This window comes from Vulpes vulpes, chromosome 4 (genome assembly GCF_048418805.1).
Source record: "Vulpes vulpes isolate BD-2025 chromosome 4, VulVul3, whole genome shotgun sequence".
In the NCBI taxonomy this organism is placed as follows: domain Eukaryota; kingdom Metazoa; phylum Chordata; class Mammalia; order Carnivora; family Canidae; genus Vulpes; species Vulpes vulpes.
Genome location: NC_132783.1, coordinates 35,349,449 through 35,373,569, shown reverse-complemented (window position 1 = coordinate 35,373,569; position 24,121 = coordinate 35,349,449). Strand labels below are relative to the sequence as shown.

Here is a 24,121-nt window from a genome sequence, read left to right as displayed (position 1 = left end):
TTCTCTTTCTGCTGTACAGAAGGGAGTCTAGAATCTTAGAGTATTGTAAAACAGAACTTAGGACCTAAAAATAAGAAAAGTTCTCAATAATCCAAGTGGGTAGATCTTTCTTAATTAAATAGTAGCAGCAATGTCTTCTAGGAGTGAAAAGACTGAAAAGGGATTTTACTTCCAAAATGAACAAAAAGGCATCCAAGAAAATGTGTTCGCTAAGTTAGGGCTAGGGGCTGGTTATCTCTGAAGCACTCAAATGGCCCTGATTTTTGGATCTATTTTGATTCAGCGGTTTAGTTTGGGAATGCCATCGTCAATAAGCTCCAGAATACTTGAAAGAAAATAGGCATATCTTAAAATTGAAGAAAGGATACTCTGACCATGAAAATAATCTGAAACCACATAATGAATCTGAAACCACATAAAGAATATCACTAGCCTCATTAAAGAACTAGATCAAGTTTAGGATTTTATTTTTTTTCCAACTCTTTAGCTCATTGTCAACACCTCAATCCTTTTATTTTAACTGTGAAGAAATGGATTGTTTGATATCCAACCTACAAACCACTATGGTGAGTGAGGCTTCTTAGGGAAAGGGATTATCAGAATAATGGCACAAGGGACCACAGAACAGTTCCTTCTGGGCTCAAGAGGGAATAGAATTGTGTTCAACTATAATGTCAACATTGGGGCAGAAAGGAGTGGCATGTCTGGATCTTGATTAAATTAAGACAGGTGATTAATTAGCAGGATCCAGACCAACACTCTAACAAGACAGAGGACAACAGCCCAAATATCTCTAAGGGTTTCACTAATGGCTCATATCTGGAAATCCTAACTCTGTCCGCCATCCTAAAACTTTGATGTCAATCTGGAACAGAAGATAGGAGGACAGACAGTACAGGTCTACTCATGTCTTTGAAGAAAAATGACCACTATGAATAGGTTGAGGTGGCTCTTGAAGAAATCATTCTAAAGGTAAAAGGGATTATTTTAGTTTCAAGTCCCTCAAATACAACTGGATGAAATTCAGAGCACAGACAAGCAGCCCTTGCAAGGAAAAGGATTTCTAGAAGCAAAGTATGAGAGGTTCCTCTTTTGCGATTTAAGGTTTTAAGGGCCAAAAGCAGAGAGGCACCATTGCTAATTTTTTTCAAAACTGTTGACAGTAGTAACATAGAAATTGTGAAAGTGTTCAGTGGTGGCCTGTAGGGGGAGTCACATGTTTCATGCCTTTATTGTATTCATGCATCTGTAATCAGTACTGTATCAAAAAAGATGAGGAGTATAATAAAGATACTTATTATACAGCAAAAATGAAAAGTCAGAGAGAGGTGATATTTCTCATAGTGAATAATTCTCAAACATTAATAATGCATGAATTTTAAAGAAAATGTCATAAAACCCCAATAGAATACATGAGAATACATGCTCACATTCTCAGACCAACAGTTTGAGAAAAAGTAATCTGATTCAGAAACGCTATGAATCTAAAGAATCATTATGAAAGAAATATATCTGGCAAGACGGTCTTTTGTTCCATCTATAAATGAAAACACAGAATTTAAATGTTCCCATAGAATTCTGAAATTCCTAAAAACACATCTGTCTTAGGCACTGTCTGTAGCTCCAAGTTTAAAAAACATTTTTCTAGCCTAAAATTTGGCAGCTTGTGCTCTCAATTCAAATAGGAAAAATAGCCTCCTGGGGCCTGGCTCATACAATTCATATCCTAAATCTTTTTTAGAGGAATTAGACATTCCATCCTAGCCCCTATTAAATGCCTATTGTAGGGGTTTAAATATGTTAAGTGAATGAATGACTACATCCTTACAAATGCATTTCAATCTAAGTCTGCTTTCATGGGCTGTGTGTGTGCACACGTGCACACACAACAGTGATCTAGTTATTTTGGACTGTAGAGGAACCATTTCCTTTGCTCCTCTTAGCAAAGGTTTTCCGAAGTCTTCCTCTGCTGCTCTTCCCTTGACTTTGACTTGGGAAAACAATGGTCAAACCAACTGCCCGCTCTTTGTAGGCAGCAGGTGTACAACAGCTGGTAGAAAGTGGATAGGTTGCCAACCTCCATATCGGAGAAATGTCATATCCTTTGTGAAGTGACACAGGACATGAACTAAAGATACCTTATAAAGAAAGACTGTGGATAGTTTGTATTGTATGTGGCTTATAAGGAAAGTACAACCTCTAACCCCCTTTTTAGGAGAAAGAGGAGAGGGAACACAATCTATAAGTCTTTTGAACTAAATAATACAATTCTTAATTCCCAATAAAAATTTTAAAAACTCAGAGAATCAATAGGTGTTCCCTAAGGATATATACGAGTTTGTGAGATGCCGGCCAGTACTGCTCATGAATGAACCCAGAGTTTATGATCACCAGCAGATCCCTTTCTCCAGCAATAAAGATGTTTTCCTGGTGAACCACATTCATATCACATCCCTGCCACTAATTTGCCACTGTTTGCATGAACCTGAACCACACTCATATTCAAAACCATTAAAGGGCTAAAGGAAAAACCTTAGGAATCTATGTACATAGCCAGGATTTTTTATTCAGTTCTAGAAGGAGAGCCATACTCCTCTTCTCCAAGGCCCATCTCTTCGATGATTCAAATCAAACAACACCAGAAACCAGCCCTTAGCATTTGTTAATTAGAACATGAGGACACCCAAACGGAAAGCCTAGTCTCCTCGTCTGAATCCTAAGGCTGGGGTGAAAGACTGTTTCCACGTGGGACTGGGAGAGAGCTGCATTGCGAATGAATTCTCCTCCATATTCTCATTTTAGCACAGCCGTCGGTGTGCCGGACAGAAGGGACTGTGTAGATTACATATGCCCCTGGAAGGGTATTTTCAGTAGTGCCTGGAAGTCCACATGCTTCTGTAAACTATTTTGCTCTTTATATACACGATGTACAACTGTCAAGACGGAGAGGAGGAGAGGAGAGAAAAAGACTGTGAAAAAGTTTTTTTTTTTTTTTTTTAAGACTGTGAAAAAGTTAATCAAGCACTGAAATTCATTAATTATAACTTTCCTGCAACCAACAACACAGGACCTTCAAATTGTTTCTTTGTTCGTTTCAAAATAAATACCATGGGTGTGTAGCAACCAAGGGGGGCAGGGGGTGGAAACGGAAGGAGAGAAGACACTCACCTAGTTCGGGTGCTTTGCTTAGCACAAATGCATAAGCCCAGAATTTGCTGACAGGTCCATTGTAAAAACTCTGGTCACAAACTGACTGCTTCAGGCCTTTGGTCATCAGAATGTACACCATATAAGCACCAGTTCGAAGAGCACCGAATATACTTCATAATGAAAAGAGAAAAGAAACAACATTCAGGAAAAAAACTTCATTTCTGACATTACCCATACTTAGAAGACTGTCTGCCACTGATGGGAAAGAGATATACAGATGATTCATATTCATTTGCATTGATCCAGAAGCATCATCAAATGTTTTGTAAACAAGAGCAACAAAACTTCTCAGTGTTTTATTCTGAAGACCATCCATACACGGTGCTCCTTGCTCCCCAACGATGTACCAAAAAGAGGTCACGGCAAAGCAGAATGGATTCAGGGCAGGATCGAATGAAGAAGTTAGTGACCTTTACGCTTCAGCTTGAGAACTCTCCCTTAGGGATGAGATGGGATTGGCTGAAAACTCTTGGAACGATCTCAAGTCTGTCCTATGTCTAATCATTTTCGAAGCACCCCCCACCCCCCCGCCCTGCTCCCAGCTTGATTGCCTGAATACCTGTTTGTTTCTCTCAGCCAACTCTTCCTTTACATTTGGACTGGCCTTATCAGCGTAGACCTCCTCAGCTACCTATCCTTTTGGACCCGTGCAGGAGCCTCTAAACCACAACCATCATCGGTTCCCCCCTTATACTCTCTGATCCATCTCTCTCCCGGAAGCCAGCAGGAGAAGCTAGCTCTCCACTCAAGTTCACTCCTCCTACTAGTGTAACCACATACCAACACTGTTCGAACCCTGCTCTTCCAAGTCCCATCTCGTGTTTGCCTCCGCACAGGCAAGGTACTCAAAGATCGTTGAAAAGTAAACTGACTTATGGCTTTTTTATCAAGGAACTGCCAAGGAAACAAGAGAGCTCAGAAATGTGTTGAGCTCAATAACGCAACCTGGAGTGTGAGAGAGCTTTGCAGCTGGAACAAGCAGTCTCCATTCCGGAGTGATCCCCTAGGCATATGTCCTAGAGCACGCAGACCACGCTCATGACTCGAAACAAAGTTGGCTGACCTCGTGGGGAGCCGTCCTTGGCCATCCTTCTTCTGGCAGCATCCCTTCAAGGGTCTAAGTCAGTTAGGAGATTAACCAGTAAACAGCTGTTGCAATGTGCAGCAGCCTCACCAAATTGGGACCAGGAGTTTTCGTCTCTCTTCAGAGGCATTATTGTTTATTTAACATTTCTTAAGAGTTGCTTCAGAATAAGTCATTTAGGGACGCCTGGGGTGGTTCAGCCCAGGGCGTGATCCTGATCCTGGAGACCGGGGATCGAGTCCCACATCGGGCTCCCTGCATGGGGCCTGCTTCTCCCTCTGCCTGTGTCTCTGCCTCTCTTTCTCTCTGTGTCTTTCACGAATAAATAAATAACATCTTAAAAAAAAAAGTCATTTACTAGGGCCATGGGGTCCACACACATGCATCCACCAACCAGAACTAAAGATCGACTTTCCATAAAACCAAGGTAATAAAGTTGCATTCCTGGCAACTGTTTATTAAGTTGGGACTTTGTAAGTAGTTTCTCAAGTGATGCACAGCCTACATTAAATGGAGTTACTCTTTCCAACATATAAAATGATCCTGCATAGGATTTTTGGTGTCACTTTACAGTTGTAGATCCTATTTAATCCTTTAGTAGCTTCCCGATGCCTACAGAATAAGAACCGCCCCCCCCCCCCCAACTCCTTAATAGGACCTACAAAGTTCTGAATGGCTTCTCTGTCCTCAGTCTCCACCCTTTGCACCTGCTATTCTCTTCCTGCTCAGTGCAAGCCAATCATTCTAGCACCTTCTTATTCCGTTCTGTTTCCTGCCTTAGGAACTTTGCATATATGTCCTCCCAGGGAGCTTTTCTGAAGGCTGTTCCTTCTCACTTTATCTCAAAGAAATGTCCCCTCCTAGTGGAATGACCTGTGTCTTTTATAGTCAATAAACTGTCCTAACTGAAGAGCGGAGAACTGGATTTCATTGGTAAAGTCAGGTAATGGAGATTTTTCTGTCTTACTGGAATTAATTTTTTATGTGTTGTCTACCTCGTCGGATGATGGCTAAATTGTAATATGAAAAGTTGCCACCATTACCAAGTTAAGGTACTTGGCACATTGGACCCTTAGTGCTGCTATGAAGGTAACATGGAAATATGGATGTCGCATCTCCACTGAGCATAAGTAGCAGACCCTGTTGATTGCCTCCAAGAGCCAAGTCCTTCCTCTGTCTCCATTTTAAAAGAATCCTGATTTTGTTCAGTTTCTCTCAATTCATAATTCTCCTAAGGAAGGTGACATTATCTTCAATTTAGGAGTAAATCCTAAATACTTCAGCAAGTTATAGTAATCCTATTTCCCTTGCCAGTGATGTGTTAGGGGTGGGCACTGACCCCCTTCTGGCCAACGTGACATGAGGACTGGGCTGTTGCGCACCTTTGGGGAAGGTTTCCTTGCTCTTTACTACGTATTGCCTGGAACTGAAGCAGCCATCTCCCAACAGGAGGGGGCTACCATGTGGACAAAACTAACTCAGAGAGGATGGCAAAGTATTCCTGCAAAATGTGACCAAGCTATGGAGTTAACCAATCTTTCAATGACCCTATTGCAAGGCTTCTTGGTTTTGATAAACCTTTTTTATCGTACAAGCGTTTGGGCTTCTGCTTTCAATTACTTGCACTCCAGGAAACACAACACACAAGATCTGATTTTCAGTAGACCTTTGAACACTAGTTAACATTTTGTGGCTATGCAATGCATCTAAGTCAAAATACTGCTGGTCAGCTACTTACTACATAAGTTATCTGCTTTCCATAAACCAGTGGGAAGGAAATAAGTCAATGACTTTTGAATAAGCCCAAAGCAGAGAAACACACAAGTGACACAACTTTCAGTATATATCACTCTCTGCTCATTAGCCCCTGGTCTAGGACTTTTCTGAACCATTAGCATATTGTCTGAAGTATGTGATATTATAAATTGTACTTTTACAACAGAGTTATTTTTAGCCATTTGTTTTTTTTTTTTTTTTTAGTTTGTTGCCTCCAATGTTAGTGGTTCTGATTTCAAAATGACAATTTTCTCATTTTTTCAAAGTAAATAAGTACAATTCTCAGTAAAAAAACAGAACCACTAAGTAAATTTAATGGTACAGCTCCATACATGGTCATTTATAGTTTTATATTTTCAGGTAAGTGGAAGGGGAACGTTCTGTTCAGGCGTTAAAGATTGGGGTGTCGCTTTTGTTTTTTGTTTTCTTCATTCTGTGAACTAGCTAATTGTAAGGAAATAGTGTAAAAACTCATCTTCGTTAGTAACCAATTTATCAATAAATCACATCCATCACTGTTGTTGAATGATCTTCAAAGACTGAAATGGATAAGAAAATCTCTTCACTAAAGGAGCAGAGTTTAAGCTCAAAAACAAAACAAAACAAACAAACAAAAAACACCCAGAGCTAACGCCAGCCCACTGTACACAGCAGGTAGAGCCTCTCCTCTACTGTGTTTTGCTGCTAGACTCTGTGCTTTACACATGATCAGAGTAGACTGTGCCTCTGGAATAGTCACTGTCCTTTAATCTTCTTGAGTCTCAAAAATCGTTGCAGTTTATACCTGATTTCTTTCTCTCTCTTTTTTTAAAGATTTTATTTATTCATGAGAGACACAGAGGCAGAGGCATAGGCAGAAGGAGAAGCAGGCTCCATGCAGGGAGCCTGATGCAGGACTTGATCCCAGATCCCGGGATCACGCCCTGAGTCGAAGGCAGACGCTCAGCCTCTGAGCCACCCAGGTGTCCCTACACCCGATTTCTTAAGTATTGGCACAGTTTTAATTTATTCTTTCAGCTGTTAAATATTTATTGGCAATGTCCCTGGTGCCAGGGTGATAAGAATCAATAAGCTTACTCTGGCTGGTGGTGGTGGTGGTACCTGAAGACTTCAGATGAAGTGGTATTTGACTTAGAGACAAATAGGTGTTTGAAGTTTGGAGCTCAGGGTACAAGGAGGTCATCAGAGCACCGCAGAATTAAAAATTTAGATATGATGTTGCCACAATATTGCTGGCAACAAATGTATATCACATATTATTGCCCCATATCTGGACATAAGCCTCACTCCCTAAGCTCTGAACAATAAGGCCGACTCAGAACAGAGGACAGTGCATTTTTCAGGGAAACCGTCAGTGCCAGCCATCGGGCCTGTGTGTCTGTGGGCAAAGGCGCTTTGTTGTGATGTGACAATGCTCCTGCCGGGGAGCCATCAGGGAGCTACTTAGCCAAAGGGATGATTGTCATCTGTGAGAAGCCAGTAGCTCTGCCCCTGGTACATCTCAGTCATGGTATACTTTGGAACCATGTGGCTTCTTATTCTAACTAGGCATGGGCCGTTAGGCTATGATACTTTACCAAAATATACTTTAGGTCAGGAGACATTTTCTTCTTAAGTTACATCATCTTTTTTTCTTTAATTAATTCACTTATTTAAGTGATCTCAACACCAATGTGGGGCTCACGACCCTGAGATCAAGAGTTGCATGCTCTACCAACTGAGCCAGCCAGACGCCCCTGAAGTTACATCATCTTGAGAGACAGTGTTATGTAAAAGGCAAATATGCAGCTTATGTTCTGCTACTTGCAGTCTTGTCCTTGCTTATACTCGTGGCAGATATTTCTGATCAATCTTGACACTCTTTCTGGCCATGCCTGGTCTGGGCACCAACACTCTCAACCACTAAACCATTCTGACAAATGAGGGCTGCAAATTCTAGTCACACAGTGCTCTCACTTGCTCATTTTATGACTGAGCAAACTAACTTCTGTAAGTCTTTATTCATCTGAAATGTTAATAGTGTCTAGTGTGCATAGCAGTTCTATGAATCTTGTAGGACAAGATAAGTAAGGTCTTTAGTTAGCATAGAGCCTCTGATTTCTAGGTGCTGAATAAAATGGTTTTTATTATATTATTACTTTATTACTATTTATCATTATTATTAATGCCACTTTACTTGGTCTGTCCTTCAATTTGGAAAAGCACTTTTACCTATCTAATCTCACTGTGTTAAGTGAGAGAGGTCAAAGCTAATTAGCCCTAACTGAAAGTGAAGAAAATATATAGACAGAGAATTTGATTTGCACTGATGACTGTTCACATCATTAAGCCTTTTGTAGAAAGTGTTTACTGTCAAGGGGTTTCATTCCATGAGCCAACTTTGCACAAAACAAATGACAGCCAGCAAGTTCACAATAGGATGTGAAATATGCATTTTCCACAGAACATCTTAAAGGAGAACATCTTTTTCTTTATGGAAAAGGCCTCTGGTTCATGTAAAATTTTTTTCAATCAGATGATAAAGATTATTCTAAATCTAGGACCTCAAAGAGGCTGAGAGTCTGGGCCATCATATTTAGTGAGGGCAGATTAGTGCAATACTGCATGTCTATTCCAGCTCTAAGGTTACACTGGCATTTTTTATTAAGAAATATATATATTTTAAAAATATTTTATTTATTTATTCATGAAAGACACAGAAACATATGCATAGGGAAAAGCAGGCTCCCTTTGGGGAGCCTGATGCAGAACTCGATCCTGGGACCCTGGGATCATGCCCTGAACCAACGGCAGATGCTCAACCACTGAGCCACCCAGGTGCCCCAAGAAACACATTAATTTTTCTTGTTGTAGTCCAGTTTTGATTGTTAACAGATATTGGACTAGGAGAAAGCATGGTGAAGGGAGAAGTGGATGTTTCTGCTGTTTTTCAGCTACGGTAGGCACAAAGCCAGCAAGATCTGGAAGAAAGCATGGCCCTTATTAACTAAGGTGCTTCTTCTCAAACAAATGTTCTACATTAGTCCAGAAGAAGTCTGCTTCTTCATCATTAGCCATTTGCCATGGCATGCACTCAAGGAAATACCAAGAATGCCTATTGGACTGTAAATTGTGGTAATCAGAGTGGAAGAGGGAAGGAGCCTTCTCTCTTACACTATACATACATTTCTCCTTTGCTCGACTGTTTTAAAACAAGCATGTATTAGATTGACAATTGGAAAAAAATTTAAATGTGTGCTTAGCTACAACTAATGTAATTAATAAACAATCACAATTGTCCTAGCTTGCAAGGCTTTATAGAAACTTTTTAGTGTGAAGTTGAGATAAAACACTAATCCCTAACCAGCCAGCCCATACACATGGCCATTGAGACTAGTGGGAAACACTGGGAGGCAATACATGTATATCCGGTTGGATTCTTCTTTAGACACATAATATGCTACATTACACACATGTTGAAATGTTTAGAGTAAAAGTTTGGAAAACAAGTTCTCATTTTCAGGTTTTATTAGTTTTTTTCCCTTCACAAGGGAAGTATTGGAGATCTTTCTTAAAAAAAAGTGAGAGAAAAAAAAAAAGTGAGAGACATGGCAAATTTTTTTCAAACCCCGGCTTTTACCATGAGGCCTAATCATTTATCAACTTGAGAGAAGCTGGAATAACTGTATTCCAGTCTTCCAATTTTACTGCCATCCCAAGTGGATATTCTGAATAATCCCAATAATAATCACAGAATTCCAGAATTCTGCTCTGGGTAGAAGGACTCTTAGGTATAATCATCAATAATCCTTTCAATTATTTCAGCTTGAACATCAATGGTAGAGAAGCTTAGTTTTACGCTGTTCTCTTATTGGGCCTCCACTTACATGCAAGGGATTTTGGAATCCAAACAAAGAGTCTGAAAGATTTTTATTCTAAAGTGCCAACCACCTGAACCCCTCACCCTGCTAACTCAACAACCAAAGGTGTAATTACTTTTAGGATTGGGCAATGAAAATGTTTTATTATACTTGTATCCTATAATCAGAAAAAGGAAAAAAAAAAGTGTGAGATTTTGTCAGATGTCAGAACATGGCAACAGTTGATCCAACAGTAGCAACTCTACAAACATAGGAGAGGTCACTGATTTTCCTGATATCGAAACCTGAATTACCATTTGTCATAGACTCTGACAGTTTTCAGAGTAGTAGAATATTCAATGATCCCAGAAGAGGTTAAAGCAAATTAACAACAACCCCACAATGCATTCTAATGCCTTTCTATTTCAGAGTAAATACAGTTAACACAGTGCTTGTGTTGTGGAATAATGGCATCTCCATGTCACATCATCCTTTTATTTATTTATTTATTTACTTATTTATTTAGACAAAGTGCAATCTGGCTTCTAAAGCTTTTCCACACCTGATGACAGGTATCTTTAATAGAGAATGTCTACTTAAAGTTTGGTCTAATATTTAGAATAGGTTAAAAGTACATTTTCTAATAATAATATAACAAACCAACAAGATGTACACTTTTTTTGCCCAATATATCATCAGTTAAATGGGAATATACATTGTAGTTTTTGATAATTTACTTCCCCTACTCTTTAACAAGTAGAGGAAGGTACAATTTCATCTCAGTTACTGAGTGATCATTTCTGGGTTTGACTCACTTGTCTTGATTGGAATGTTTAACCAGACATTTCCATTAGAAAGTCTTTCAAACAACTTGTGGACCAAGACACATGAGGCTAAAATTGCACATTATATATATCAAAATTGAAAATACACACATCTTCTATTATAGTACTTCCATCGTTGGAAACACAACATACCCTTTAGGCAAACTTGCAAAAATAAGCCATACTGTATGTTTCATAATATAGAAAAGATGGTTAGAACATAACCTAAAAGTCCATTGATATGAGAAGGCTTAAATAAATTACAACAAACATAATACAACTATAAAGTGTGCCAGGTATATCCGCCTTAGGTGCTGACATGGAGAAGCTCCAAGATATAGGATGATTAAGTGAAAAATACAAGGAGCGAAACATTCAGTATGGTATGATCCAATTGGTGTACATTTTAAAAAGGTTATAAGGTTACACATACATGTACTCATAGCTACAGAAATACTTATGGAAAAAAACCCTTCAAACTGTTAACAATGATTCTTACCAGAATTTTGTTTTACAACAGCCATGTATTGCTCTTTCTCAGAAGCTATTAGAAACCTAATTTTTAGTGCCCATTTCTAATATTTATAATCTGATGCTAAATAAGTCTTGGGATTTTATTCTTAAAAAAAAAAAAAAGGATATGTTAAAAGTCTAAACAGTCTTAGGTAATGACTGTTTTGCTTCTCAGAGATCAGTCAGATTAGATGGAGGTTTTAGTCTAGAGAGGAATCAGATAGCCAATAAGCAATCATGAAAAAGACCAGAAATTAATCATTGAAAACTGAGTAAAAGTACTGAGTAGAAAAGCTGAGCCTAGTTCAGGAGGGGAGGATACATATGGCCTCTGTGGAGAACTATCACTTAAGCCTTGAAGCATGATGTAGGTTCCCCCTTCATTTCTTGTGATGGTACCTAACTGTCAAATAGTATCACAGATGATATGCATGAACTCTTAATTAAAATATTCCATGTTGGGCAGCCCGGGTGGCTCAGTGGTTTAGTGCTGCCTTCAGCCCAGGGCCTGATCCTGGAGACCGGGGATCAAGCCCCACATTGGGCTCCCTGCAGGGAGCCTGCTTCTCCCTCTGCCTGTGTCTCTGCCTCTCTCTCTCTCTCTCTCTCTCTCTGTGTCTCTCATGAATAAATAAATAAAATCCTTATAAAATAAAATATTTCATGTTGCAGTGTGCAATCTATCGGACCTAAAGGCTTCATGGAAGAAGTGGTAGGTGAGGGAAGTCTTGCAGAGACTACATAGAAGGTATCTTAATAGGTAACATGTTTCCCTGACAGACAAACAGGAAGTGGGTGCACACTCTAGGACTGCTCTCTCCACTCCCCACAAATCTGCTCATTGAATCTAGAAAATTTCAGTCTCAAACAGATGTTTTTTTTTTTTTCAAACAGATGTTCTTATTTAATCTTTGTCAGGAAGGGTTTACTCAATTCACTTTCTGATGTATCCGTTTATTCTCAACTTGGAAAACTAAGCATTAAAAAAAAGGAAAAGCCTTATGAGTCTGAGTATTGCTTAGATAATACTGTGGGTATAGTCCTTGCATCTGGAGCATGCAACTGGATATAACACACTTGCTCCAGGTATCTGACAAGGCAAAGAAATGCTGGCTCAAGTTAAAAAAAAAAAAAAAATCACCTGATAAAAAACAGCCTTGCAGGGTGGGGAAGCAAGAGGAGTGGGGAGATTAAAAAATAATAATGGTAAGGACAATTGGTATGATGATAGATTCCAATTAGAATTCCCTCCCCGCAAAAAACATAATATCTGCCTACAGAACTCCTAACATTTTAATTTGAATTTGAAATTTTAAGATTCCACAGTGTCTCATAAAACAGACAGGATTTTCTTTCACTTTTATTTGAGCTACTATCATTATGTTTTAATCTGAGACATAGGAATTTCAACTCTTTGGAACTAGTAACCTCAGCCCCATCAGGGCCAGAGTGGAAGGTAGCCACTGCCTACTTCACCCTGACTCTCAGACCACACGATGTCAGCTTCGGTTCTAGTAGACGAGTACTTGACTGTGCAAGCACTGTGCTAGATGCTGGCATAATGTTTCACATTTGAAGAATTTTGTTGAACTCCTCTATTATGAAATTGATTTTTACAACTTCATGGAACATCACTATCCTGGTTATAGAGACAAAGACATAGGCACAGAAAGGGCAGGGCACACGGGCCCAAGGTTACCTAGCTACTAAGCACCACAATCTTCTGACCATAGCTCCAGTGCCGATACTGAACTCCCTACCAGGCTATCACTTAGCGTAATTTTTCTCAGCCTGATTGGATACTATTGCAATCACCAAAAAGGGCTCTAACATCTAGGACCCATCTCCAACGAACCTCGGATTTGGAGGCATGAATGGGTCTGAGTTAGGGTCACCCTGTAGACTTTACCCTCCAAGACACCTTCCTGCCTATTCCCTCCCTCACCCATCATTCCTACTTCATGAACCTTTGGATGAAGCTGTTCAGAAGGTGATGAAGAAAGTGACTTAACTATGCATCGGTGCTGTGCTAGAGAGAACCCTTGTCCCTGAATTTTGAGCCTTAGAGTTCTGGTAAGGTTTATAAAATTAATGTCTTTTGATGGGTATGTTTTCTGCCATTGCCTTAACCACTGATTGAGAATGTCATCTAATGCATTCCAGGGCAAGTGGAGCTGGCCCACAAGTTTCAAAGACATTTGGAGAGAACAATGTGCTGGTTTTCAGACTTTTACAATGGGAACAAAGAGATAAAGTACTACCCTTACGTGACCCCAAGTACAAGTGACCCCAAGTACAGCAGAAAATTAAAATAGGTGAGTTGTATGAATTAAAAGGAACCTAAAAATAAATGTGGGCAGTAACAAAGATTAATGTTGAAGCCAAAAAACTCACCAAGATCACAGAAGTGGTTAGTCATCTTGTTTCTACAAAAAATTTGTTCCTTTGAAAAAAGCTCTTAATCCCTTTTGGAACATTGTGACTTTATGAGAACAGTGGTAATTCCAGTGTTAAAACTAATAGCACTGCCCCACTAACTCCATTGCACAGTCTTCACTAGGTTTCACAGCTACACGAGAAAGCCAAATTTCTTTATTTCTGAGGGACAATAAATGAAAATTTCTTTGGGAGAGTACTTAAATCGAAATATAACATTATCTGTTGTAAAAATAAAGGGAATCTCTTTTAAAAAAAACAAGGTCCAGGGCAGCCCGGGTGACTCAGTGGTTTAGCACCTGCCTTCAGCCCAGGGTATGATCCTGGAGACCCGGGATCGAGTCCCGCATTGGGCTCCCTGCATGGAGCTTGCTTCTTCTGCCTGTGTCTCGGCTTCTCTCTCTCTCTCTCTCTCTCTCTCTCTGTGTGTGTGTGTGTGTCTCTCATGAATAAATAAAATCTTAAAAACAAAAAACAAAACAAAACAAAAAAACAAGGTCCAGAAGCCCTGATGGGGCAGCTCTCACACACTACTCCCTATGATAAGAAGCATACTTCACATTCCTCAACCTCCCCAACCGGAAAAAACCTGCTTTACCTATTCAGGCAGGAGGAAGAATTTCTCCTGGCCTAGCAACAGCCTAGCCAACCAGAAACCATCACACTCAGTCAATGAGAGGCCATAGCAACCCCTCCCAGTTTTGTTTCTTTTCTTTCTTTCTTTCTTTCTTTCTTTCTTTCTTTCTTTCTTTCTTTCTTTTCTTTTTCTTTTTGCTATAAAAGTAGGCCCCTCTCCACTCTCTGGACTTGGCTATGGTATGCCCGTATTTGCAAGTGCTGGACTGCAATTCTCTGCTATTTCTGAATAAACTCATTTTGCTGGTAAAACAGTTGGCTCTTTTATTTTTTTAAGGTCAACACCATAAAAACTGTAAAAACACCTCCCTGCCAAGAAACAAAATAAAAAGGGAGGAAAGAAGGGAAGAAAGAAGGAAAGAAAGAAAGAAAGAAAGAAAGAAAGAAAGAAAGAAAGAAGAAAGAAAGGAAGGAAGGAAGGAAGGAAGGAAGGAAAGAAGGAAGGAAGGAAGAAAAAAGAAGAAAGAAAGAAAGAAAGAAAGAAAGAAAGAAAGAAAGAAAGAAAGAAGAAAGAAAGAAAGAAAGAAAAGGGAAAAAAAACAAAAGAGAAAAGGTTATTACGGCTCTGTTTTCTACATCCTTAAATTTAGGGAATGGGAATATCCTTTAGGATTCTAGCCCTAAACTTTTGTGAGCTCATGTAGTAATTATAAGAAAGGGAGGAAATACAAGTCATGAAAGTTGCTGCTCCTTATATGCTCAATTAATTCCTTTGGGCTTATTGATCTCAAATCCATTAGATACGTTTTTACATTTTTTTTTTTTCGTTTTTACATTTTTAATCAACACATTGACTTATTTTTTCTGGAATTTTCATAGTTGTTTGCAGGAATTGAACTACTTTTATCACAAGACATACCAAAGAAAGTCAATTTAAACAATATTCATTTTACAAATATTTATTAAGTATGAATGCCTACTAGGTGACAAGCCCTGAGCCAAATCTCATTCTTATCAAAAGAGTTTTGTTGGGCAGCCTGGTGGCTCAGCGGTTTAGCTCTGCCTTCAGCCCAGGGCGTGATCCTGGAGACCCAGGATCGGGTCCCACATGCGGCTCCTTGCATGGAGCCTGCTTCTCCCTCTGCCTGTGTCTCTGCCTCTCTCTCTCTCTGTGTCTCTCATAAATAAATACAGAAAATCTTTAAAGATAGGCTTATACAGACCTCCAGGGAAATTTCTGGGGAATTTTCCAAAGATTTACAGAGCCTGAAATATCCGGCAAGCATTTTGATAAGGGATCTGAGAGTCAGCCTCCCCATTACCCAAGTCCTTTGCATCAGAAATACAGAAGTTCTCCAATGAGACCAATTCACCACCAGCATTATGAAGTTAGAGGGATGGCACAGACAGACAGATATGGACTAGAGTCCTTTGATGATAGCTACTGACTTGCTAGAGCACCTAGTTCTTAGCATCTGAACTCTGCTGGCTGAAATGTGGCAACTATAAAAATCCCTTGTACTGTTATTCCTAATAATCATTTGGAATTTGTCTTGCAGGTGATTAAACTCTTCAACTGAAAAGATGGTGCCCTGATGGGTCACCCTTGGAGATGTGTCGTGGTGGTAGCACTTGGCAGTGACTGCATTGCAGAGTTCATCTGTTCCCCCAGAAGAAACCCTCGGTTGCCCTTACCAGTCCCTAAACTTGTGGCAATTCACAATCTCCCATCCTAGAATTGCCAAGATGCTGGCATGGCTACCCTGACATTTGTGAACATCCAAATGGTCTGAGAGCCTCTCACCTCCACATCCTAAACTTCCTTTTACTCCAAGAAGCCCGAGAACCTTCCCTCTCCTGCACCTCAACAGCCAAACCAGAGCCTCCATAGTTTAGCACAACAAGGCAATAGGAACTCATGGCTCCAATTTAATCACAAAATGATTTTAAAAACAAAAATCATAGCACAGATAAGGACATTTTTATACATTTGTGTATACCAGGTCTAATTAAAGAAGAAAAAATTCACTTTGTTCCTTAATTGTTCTACAGATCATCACTTGCTTCCCATGTCCACCTTTCCTGTTAATCCAAATTGTTTCAGTAGAGAGTTCAGATGGGACAAGTTTGTTATCTACTAGCAGCAAAAAAAGAAAATGGCCAAAATGGCTGCTTATTTAATATACCTATGAAAAGTTTTATACATAAAATTTCACCTATCTTGATCTCATCAAGTAAGACATGCACATCCTTCAAAAAGACTGTTAATGGGGATCTTTGGGTGGCTCAAAGGTTTAAGCGCCTGCCTTCGGCCCAGGGGGTAATCCTGGAGACCCGGGATCGAGTCCCACATCGGGCTCCCTGCATGGAGCCTGCTTCTCCATCTGCCTGTGCCTCTGCCTCTCTTTCTCTCTCTGTGGCTCTCATGAATAAATATATAAAATCTTAAAAAAAAAAAAAAAAGACTGTTAATGTAATGAGGACTTAAAATGTTAATGACCAATAAAATATAAGATCCATTGAGATTATACATGTGAAAATATTTTTAGTAACTATGGCATCATCTAGAAGTTTAAGGTATTATCAGAAAGGCAGCCTGGTGTTAGGCCAAGAAAATCAGCTAATCAGATTTCTAATCATCTCCTTTACTTTTTGAGTGCTTTAAAGGTCTCATAATCTCATAAATCTTGTCACTTTCTTTATAAAATGGAGGTGGCACTGTTTAATATTCTGCCTACATCACAAGTTGTCACGAAGATCACATAAGCTAATGGATGTTAAAATCACTGACTCGACGACAGTAAAACATTATTACTGATACCACTACTATCACTCTTTCCTCAACAAATCTTTTTCTGACTATGTCATTCTCATTTACAATCTCTCTAATTTAAGGGCTGGGAACATGCTTAAATTGTCCTATTTATTTGTGCTTTTCTTTCTTTCTCATAAAAAATTCTTTTCAAGGTCAACCTGTTAGATTTTAATGACAATATTTTGGTAACGTTCAAGAAGAGACATCTAGGTAGACATTTGTCTTTTAGAAAAAAATCTTATCTGACTACTAGCAGATTAACAATTGAAAACAGTGCCACCAAAAACAAGACAGAGAGCATTAAAGCTCAGATCCCTTGTTTTGATATGGGAAAAAATGTCAAGCCCATACAGTCTCTTGGCTGGAATCACAAGTTTCTGGAAATATTTCCATCTCTTATGTTTCTATAACACATGTGCCACCGAGCTCATAGGAGTTGATAGCTGGAACACAGTGCACCTGGATTGGCTTCGCATTTTGACCACTTCTATCCTAGGTGGGTTCTTTCCACAGAGGAATTTTATTTTTTAATACTCAAGGCAGAAAAAAGCTTAAAATGGCATTAAGTGTGCTTTCTCAAATTATCCTAAAGGTTTGTGAGACATAAGACAGGGAAGTTGTGCCTGTGAATTACCCATGGCCCTTAGGCATCTGTAAATAATAGAAACTCCATGGATATTTGTGTGTTGTGAGATTCATGATGTTGACTGAGTAAGACTGGTAATACAAACACAGGTTTGAAAAAGTCTAGACACTTTGCTGGTCTTCTCTTGCTTCACATATTTTCAGGCTATTGAATTTTCCAAATGGCCCTAGGATGCATACCTAAACTCCTCAGGCCTCCATAAATTTCCTTAGAGAAGAAGGCCTTCTTACTTCAATATTACCTGTGAGTGTGGAGGAACAAAGAGGATTCCTTCCTCCTCTGGCCCTTGACCTCCCAGTCATACCAGCAAATAAGATGGTGTCCTTGGGACACCTGGGCGGCTCAGTGGTTGAGCATCTGCCTTTGGCTCAGAGCATGATCCCAGGGTCCTAGGACTGAGTCCTGCATCACACTCCCCACAGGGAGCCTGCTTCTCCCTCTGCTTCTCTGTGTGTCTCTCATGAATAAGTAAAATCTTAAAAAATAAAAATAAAAAGATGGTGTCCTTGAAGTTTTAGGGGTTTTCTCTTTTCTGGAGGAAAATCCTGTTTCCATCTGATGTTTGAGAAGGGAAATAAAAAGATATAGCCAGAACACAAATGGAAGACTGTTGGTTTGTGTTTGGCATTTCTGGTCTCACCTTCTGGCCTTCTCCCTTGTCCTTGCTCCTTTCTTTTCCTGTAATCTATGGTCCTTCACAACTTTGAGCCTGAAAGTAAAGATTCTTTTGCTTCTCTATTTCATTCATTATAATATCTCAGTCAGGTGTTAGAAGACAATATGATCAAAGGAGAGATGGAATGAAACTCCCTTACTCTTTCTGGGAAGTTAGAGAAAGTTTCAAGTGATAGAAGTGCATAGAGTCCAAGTCTCTGAAGAATTCCAGACAGGGAAGGGGCAGGGCTTTTTATTAATCATTCATTTATTCAACCAATTTTGTATGTGCCAAGTACTCTTTTGGGTGAGAGAGAGGCTCAAAATTTTAGGACTTGGAGAAGTTTAAAAAGAATATCAGTATATCAGGGATTCCTGGGTGGTGCAGTGGTTTAGCGCCTGCCTTTGGCCCAGGGCGCGATCCTGGAGACCCGGGACCGAATCCCACATCAGGCTCCCGGTGCATGGAGCCTGCTTCTCCCTCTGCCTGTGTCTCTGCCTCTCTCTCTCTCTCTCTCTCTGTGACTATCATAAATAAATAAAAAATTTAAAAAAAATTTTAAAAAAATGAATATATCATTAGGATAGGATATTAGGAAAAGAATATGGATATATTATTTACAAAAGTAAACTCAACAGATAGGTCTTGCATTTCATGGAGCTTACATTTTAAAGCAGGACAGAGATAATATATCAAGAAATATATAACATGCCAGGTGATGATAAGAAAGATTAGGGAGGGCTGGGTGGGGATTGGGCTTGTTGTTTTATTATTTTTATATATTCCATGTTATTTCCATATGTATAAATGGAAAACTTAATAATATAGTGACATCTGAGCAAAGACCTGAAGGAAGTGATGCAGTGAGCCCCACAGCTGTCCTCTATCCCATGACCTTGACCATATCCTTCCACTGGATCCCTAGGTCAAACTGTGCCCCTATTTCTTTGTCTCCTGGAGCTGGAACTGCGACTGACCCATCAAGTCCCTTATGTCAGCAAAAGCTTTATGCTCATGAGTTCTGTCTCCAATGGGCTAGGATAGATCCACAGAAGCAAGCTGAAGCCAAAATCTCATACTTTCCAATTTTTATTACTCTAGGAGTAATATACCTAAACTGAGAGTAAGGAAGGAGCCTTAGATGTTTCCTAGTTCAAACTCCTATACTTCAAGCAATCACTTCAACAATACCAATTAGGTGGATTTTCTACTTAAATGACTTTTAAAATATTGGAACCAAAGACAAATCAAAAAATCCAAATGGAAGCAACATATGCCTTTGATAAAAATGCATAAATTATTTCCTGAAATAAATCAAAGTAACCAGTAGTCTGACTTCCATTTTTTTAAAATTTAACATTTTATTCATTTATTCATGAGAGACACAGAGAGGCAGAGACACAAGCAGAGGAGAAATCCATTCCCTGCGGGGAGCAATGTAGGACTTGATCCCAGGACTCCGGGATCATGCCCTGAGCCAAAGGCAGATGCGCAACTGCAATGAAGAGATGATAGAATGAAACCTAACTTGATCAAAATTATTGCAAGTGAGGTGGTGTTACATGGAAGGATTATGATATAAAGCTGGTAATATAGTACAAGCACACTAGGAAACTGAGCAACAGTATAGTAGTCATCTCCAGTATCAACACCAACAGAGTTGAAGAAATTGCTTGATGATGACTCAGAACTTAAAGCTATAAACTGAATTTGCTGATAAATAAAAATGAATTCGTGACAAGGATGGAAGAAAAGAGAGTGCAATGTCTTGGGACAAAAATGCTATGAAGCACAAGAGGATGAGGATGAACTCAGAACTATGATCTATAATTTATTGTATATAACTATATATGGTAAGGTGTCAAAAGCATTTATTATAGCATCATAAGTGTCATCCATGAACCTCTTTAGCAGCACCTTAGAAATCTTAAATTAAGGAACTCCTTCGGGTGCTGTTACATATAAATATCAGAACCAGTAAATCTTACTTTAACATTGAGACAAAAACATGGTGCCTAACATGAGCAAAATCAGAAAGCATGGACACCCCAATAGAAAACTGATTTATCAGACTGTTTCTTAGTTTATTCATTTAAAAAATTTATCCTAGCTATGGCTACCACTTTTATTATTCCTCAGAGTGTGGATGTTCTTAAGATCTGCTGACAAATGCACAGCAGGAGGGAAAAAATGATATTTTCAGAGACTTAATTCATCCAGACAGCTGGTTTATTTTAAAGGAAGCTACTAAGCCACTCACCAGTAAAATTAAGAAATTAAGAAAAATTAACAATACTAAATGTTGGTGAGGATAGGGAGCAACTAGAATTTTCATATGCTGATGGTGGAAGTGTGAATTGGTACAGAACTTTTAGTGACATCTGAACAAAGAACTGAAGGAAGTGGCAGGATCTACTAAAGCTAAGCCCTTTGACTGAGCAACTCCTCTCTTAGCTAGATACCTAACAGAAAGGCCAACATAACCGCACACTAAAGACACAGTTGTATCATAACTATCTGCAAAGTAAAAATGACCCAAATGTCTATCTGTAAGAGAATGACATAAATGAAGTACTATATATAGTAATGAGAACAAGGGAACTATCACTACATGCAAAAACAGAGAATTCTCACAAATACAGTGTTAAAGGATCTAGACACACAAGAGTATAAATTGTACAGTGTTCATATGAAGTTCAAATATAGGTAAAATTGATTGATAGAAGTCAGAGGGATGCCTGGGTGGCTCAGGGGCTGGGAATCTGTCTTTGTCTCAGGGCATGATCCCGGAGTCCTGGGATCGAGTCCTGCATTGGGCTCCCCACAGGGAATGGGCTTCTCCCTCTGCCTCTCTCTGTGTCTCTCATGAATAAATGAATAAAATGTTAAATTTAAAAAAAAGGAAGTCAGACTGCTGGTTACTTTTGGGGAGATAATAATTCAGAAGGGGAAAGAGAAGCTTCTGGGGTACTGATAATGTTCTAGATCTTGATCTGAGTGGGGACTACACAAGTGAGTTAACTTTGTTTAGAAAAAAATCATTGTTTTGAATTAATTCCTTGGAATAGATTCTCAACAGTGGAATTACTGAGTGAAGGACTAGCTACGAAATTGTCATAAAATTCTGTGTCAAATCACTCTGAGTTTGACGCATGATAGGACATCCAAAGAAGAAAAAGCACACTGTACGAAACAGGGACTCAAGAGATATGGCAAATCATATATGCATGTAAGAGGAGAGATGTGAAGTGGGGGAAACTAGAGTCATGGAGACATTTCACTCACAGGAAGACCTAGCAGAACTATGAGATAATGTTTAGGGGGTTCTTTGCTTCTCACAGCTCTGTGGAGATGGCACTAGGCCGACCAGGAAGCTGATTGATATATGATGCTCTCATGAAAGGTTACCAGAACACTGATGTTATTTCAGGTGCAAGAATCCAGTTAATAGTCCATGGAGCTGGATAAAATGGCTATGGAAAGGTCAGAGACAAATAAGAAATGCATGAGTAAGGATCAAGTATGCCATAATTGACCAAAGTCATAGCCTCATGCCTATCCAGAGTTTATCATGCACTGGACTTCCTAGCTACTGAACATGTCCCCCAAATCTCTATTAAACACGTATTGTCAGTGTAGGGAGTCTCTGAATTTGGGGGTGGAGGAGAGTGTAGTGTTCAAGGAGCATGCAAGATGCCTGAAATTATGTAAGAATTTTAATTGTAGTGAACCATGGAGGTTAGTACAAATGCAGATTTCCAGGATCCAATTTAATAACTTTGGTGGAAGATCCAGAAATGGAAAATTTTTAAAAGACATTCCAAGTGTTTTGATGCAAATGGTCCACACGTTACAGTTTGAGAAACTCAGCAAAGTTTCTCCTCCTTCCCTGGCTTATAAAATCATATTCCACCCCTCCCTTCTTTCATATTCACCTTTTATGGACATCACAAAGACTGTCTGGGTTGGCAACTTTAGTTTTGACCCTGCTGGTTAAATAAGCAGCACGCATTGAGCAAAGAAAAAAGGGTATGGGTCAGACCAACTAATTCTGACACCGTTACCTATAAACTGTGTGTCTATGGGTAAATTTCTTAATCTCTAAGCCTTAGTTCCTTCATCTGGCAATAGGGACATAGTTGCATTTTACATAGCTGTGCATCATGATATTTTGAAAAATTGGTATATATGAGATTAATAAGGACACATGTGGTATGTAAATTCTGAAGGAATATGAATGCCCTACATCTATACATCTAAAATATACTCAAGAATGACATAATTTCAAAACTGATGGCCAAACTGATAGAAATGATAATATTGCCACACTAGAGTTCCATATTAGTGGGAACCAGAAATACCACCTTTGGTCAGTATCTTCTGAACTATGTTGTTCTTTAGGTGCCTCAGAAGTCTGAGGTGTGATTTTTTGTGACTACTAAGCTGTTATTCTGACAATTACTGCTGATAAATTATAACAATGCCATACAAATATTCATTAAGTGGGGGTGCTAGTGGTAGAACAGAGAAACATGTATGTATAAGAAACCAAGAACTTTGGAATGAAGAAACAAAACTTAGACACAATGTAAAGTTACTATTAGGTAGGAACTTACCGTGTGTTTAAAATTATTCCTATGGGGGTGAGAGTGGGGGCACCTGGCTGGCTCATAAGGTAGAGCATGCAACTCGTCATGTAGGGATTTTGAGTTTGAGCCCCACTTTGGGCATAGAGCTTACTTTAAATAAAGCAAGGTATTACCTATTTAAAAAAAAAAGATTTAAAAGAATGAAATTATTCCTATGGGAAAACGGATTTGAATCATGAAAGTTCTGAAATACATGAATATTTTTGAAATTTTCAAGGAACTCATCTATCTCAAAAAATGTGACACTCCTGGGCACTTAGGTTGAGTGTTTCCTTTGGCTCAGGTTGTCGTCCCAGGGTCCTGGGATCGAGTCCCACATCGAGCTCCCTACTGGGAGCCTGCTTCTCCCTCTGCTTGTGTCTCTGCCTCTCTCTGTGTCTCTCATGAATAAATAAATAAAATCTTAAAAAAAAAGTGACACCCTTATAATAGTATTTCCTTCATAGGTCTGTTGTGAGGATGATTAAGATAGTATCAATAAAGCACCTAGCTTATATCATCTAAATTGGCTATTAAGTTTGGAAATTTAGAGCAAAACCTAGGATTTCTTCTTTGTTGGAACAGAGGGGACACGTTCGTTTTAAAGTAGAGTAATCCAATTTTTTTTTTGGAAAATGAAAAGTTTTCAGGATAAAAGTTTTCATTTAATATTGAGAACTACTTCCTGTCCCTCTCCTCCCACAAAGGTTTTCACAATTACTTGCAAGACCCAAAGAAGTTTGGCTAAAATCCTTAGTTCTTGTATTACTCTAAAGCCTAAGAGTGGATAATAAGTCTGATTTTGCCTCTCCTTCATATTTTTGTGGTTTTGATAACATAGTCCTTTATTTCGTATTCTTTTAGTTAAAACAAACAGACCACTCTGAGAAAACTACTCCCTTAGAAATATTTTTTATAAAATTCAGTTGCTATTCTTGCACCTTGGCTCACATTTCTTTCTTACTATAAGACTGGGGTTATCTGAACAGCCTGAAAACTTGGCAGTTAGAGTAATTATTCTCATTTTTGGACTTGGTCCAATTCAGGAAACAATAAAAGACTTCCGGTGGTTTGCAAGCCCAGCTGTCTCTGACACTCCTCTTCGTTCTATAAAAATTC

The 24,121-nt window shown here is 39.1% G+C and overlaps 1 protein-coding gene across 5 annotated transcripts in view; it reads right to left on the bottom strand.

The window, feature by feature from the left end:
- Positions 1–24,121, bottom strand: part of ELOVL6 (ELOVL fatty acid elongase 6) — a 139,062-nt gene that overhangs the window by 6,815 nt on the left and 108,126 nt on the right. For all 5 annotated transcript variants that reach the window (XM_072755479.1, XM_026017579.2, XM_072755478.1 and 2 more), the window contains one exon: positions 3,169–3,320. In XM_072755479.1, the coding sequence (XP_072611580.1) occupies positions 3,169–3,320 (152 nt within the window). The remainder of the gene's footprint in view (positions 1–3,168; positions 3,321–24,121) is intronic.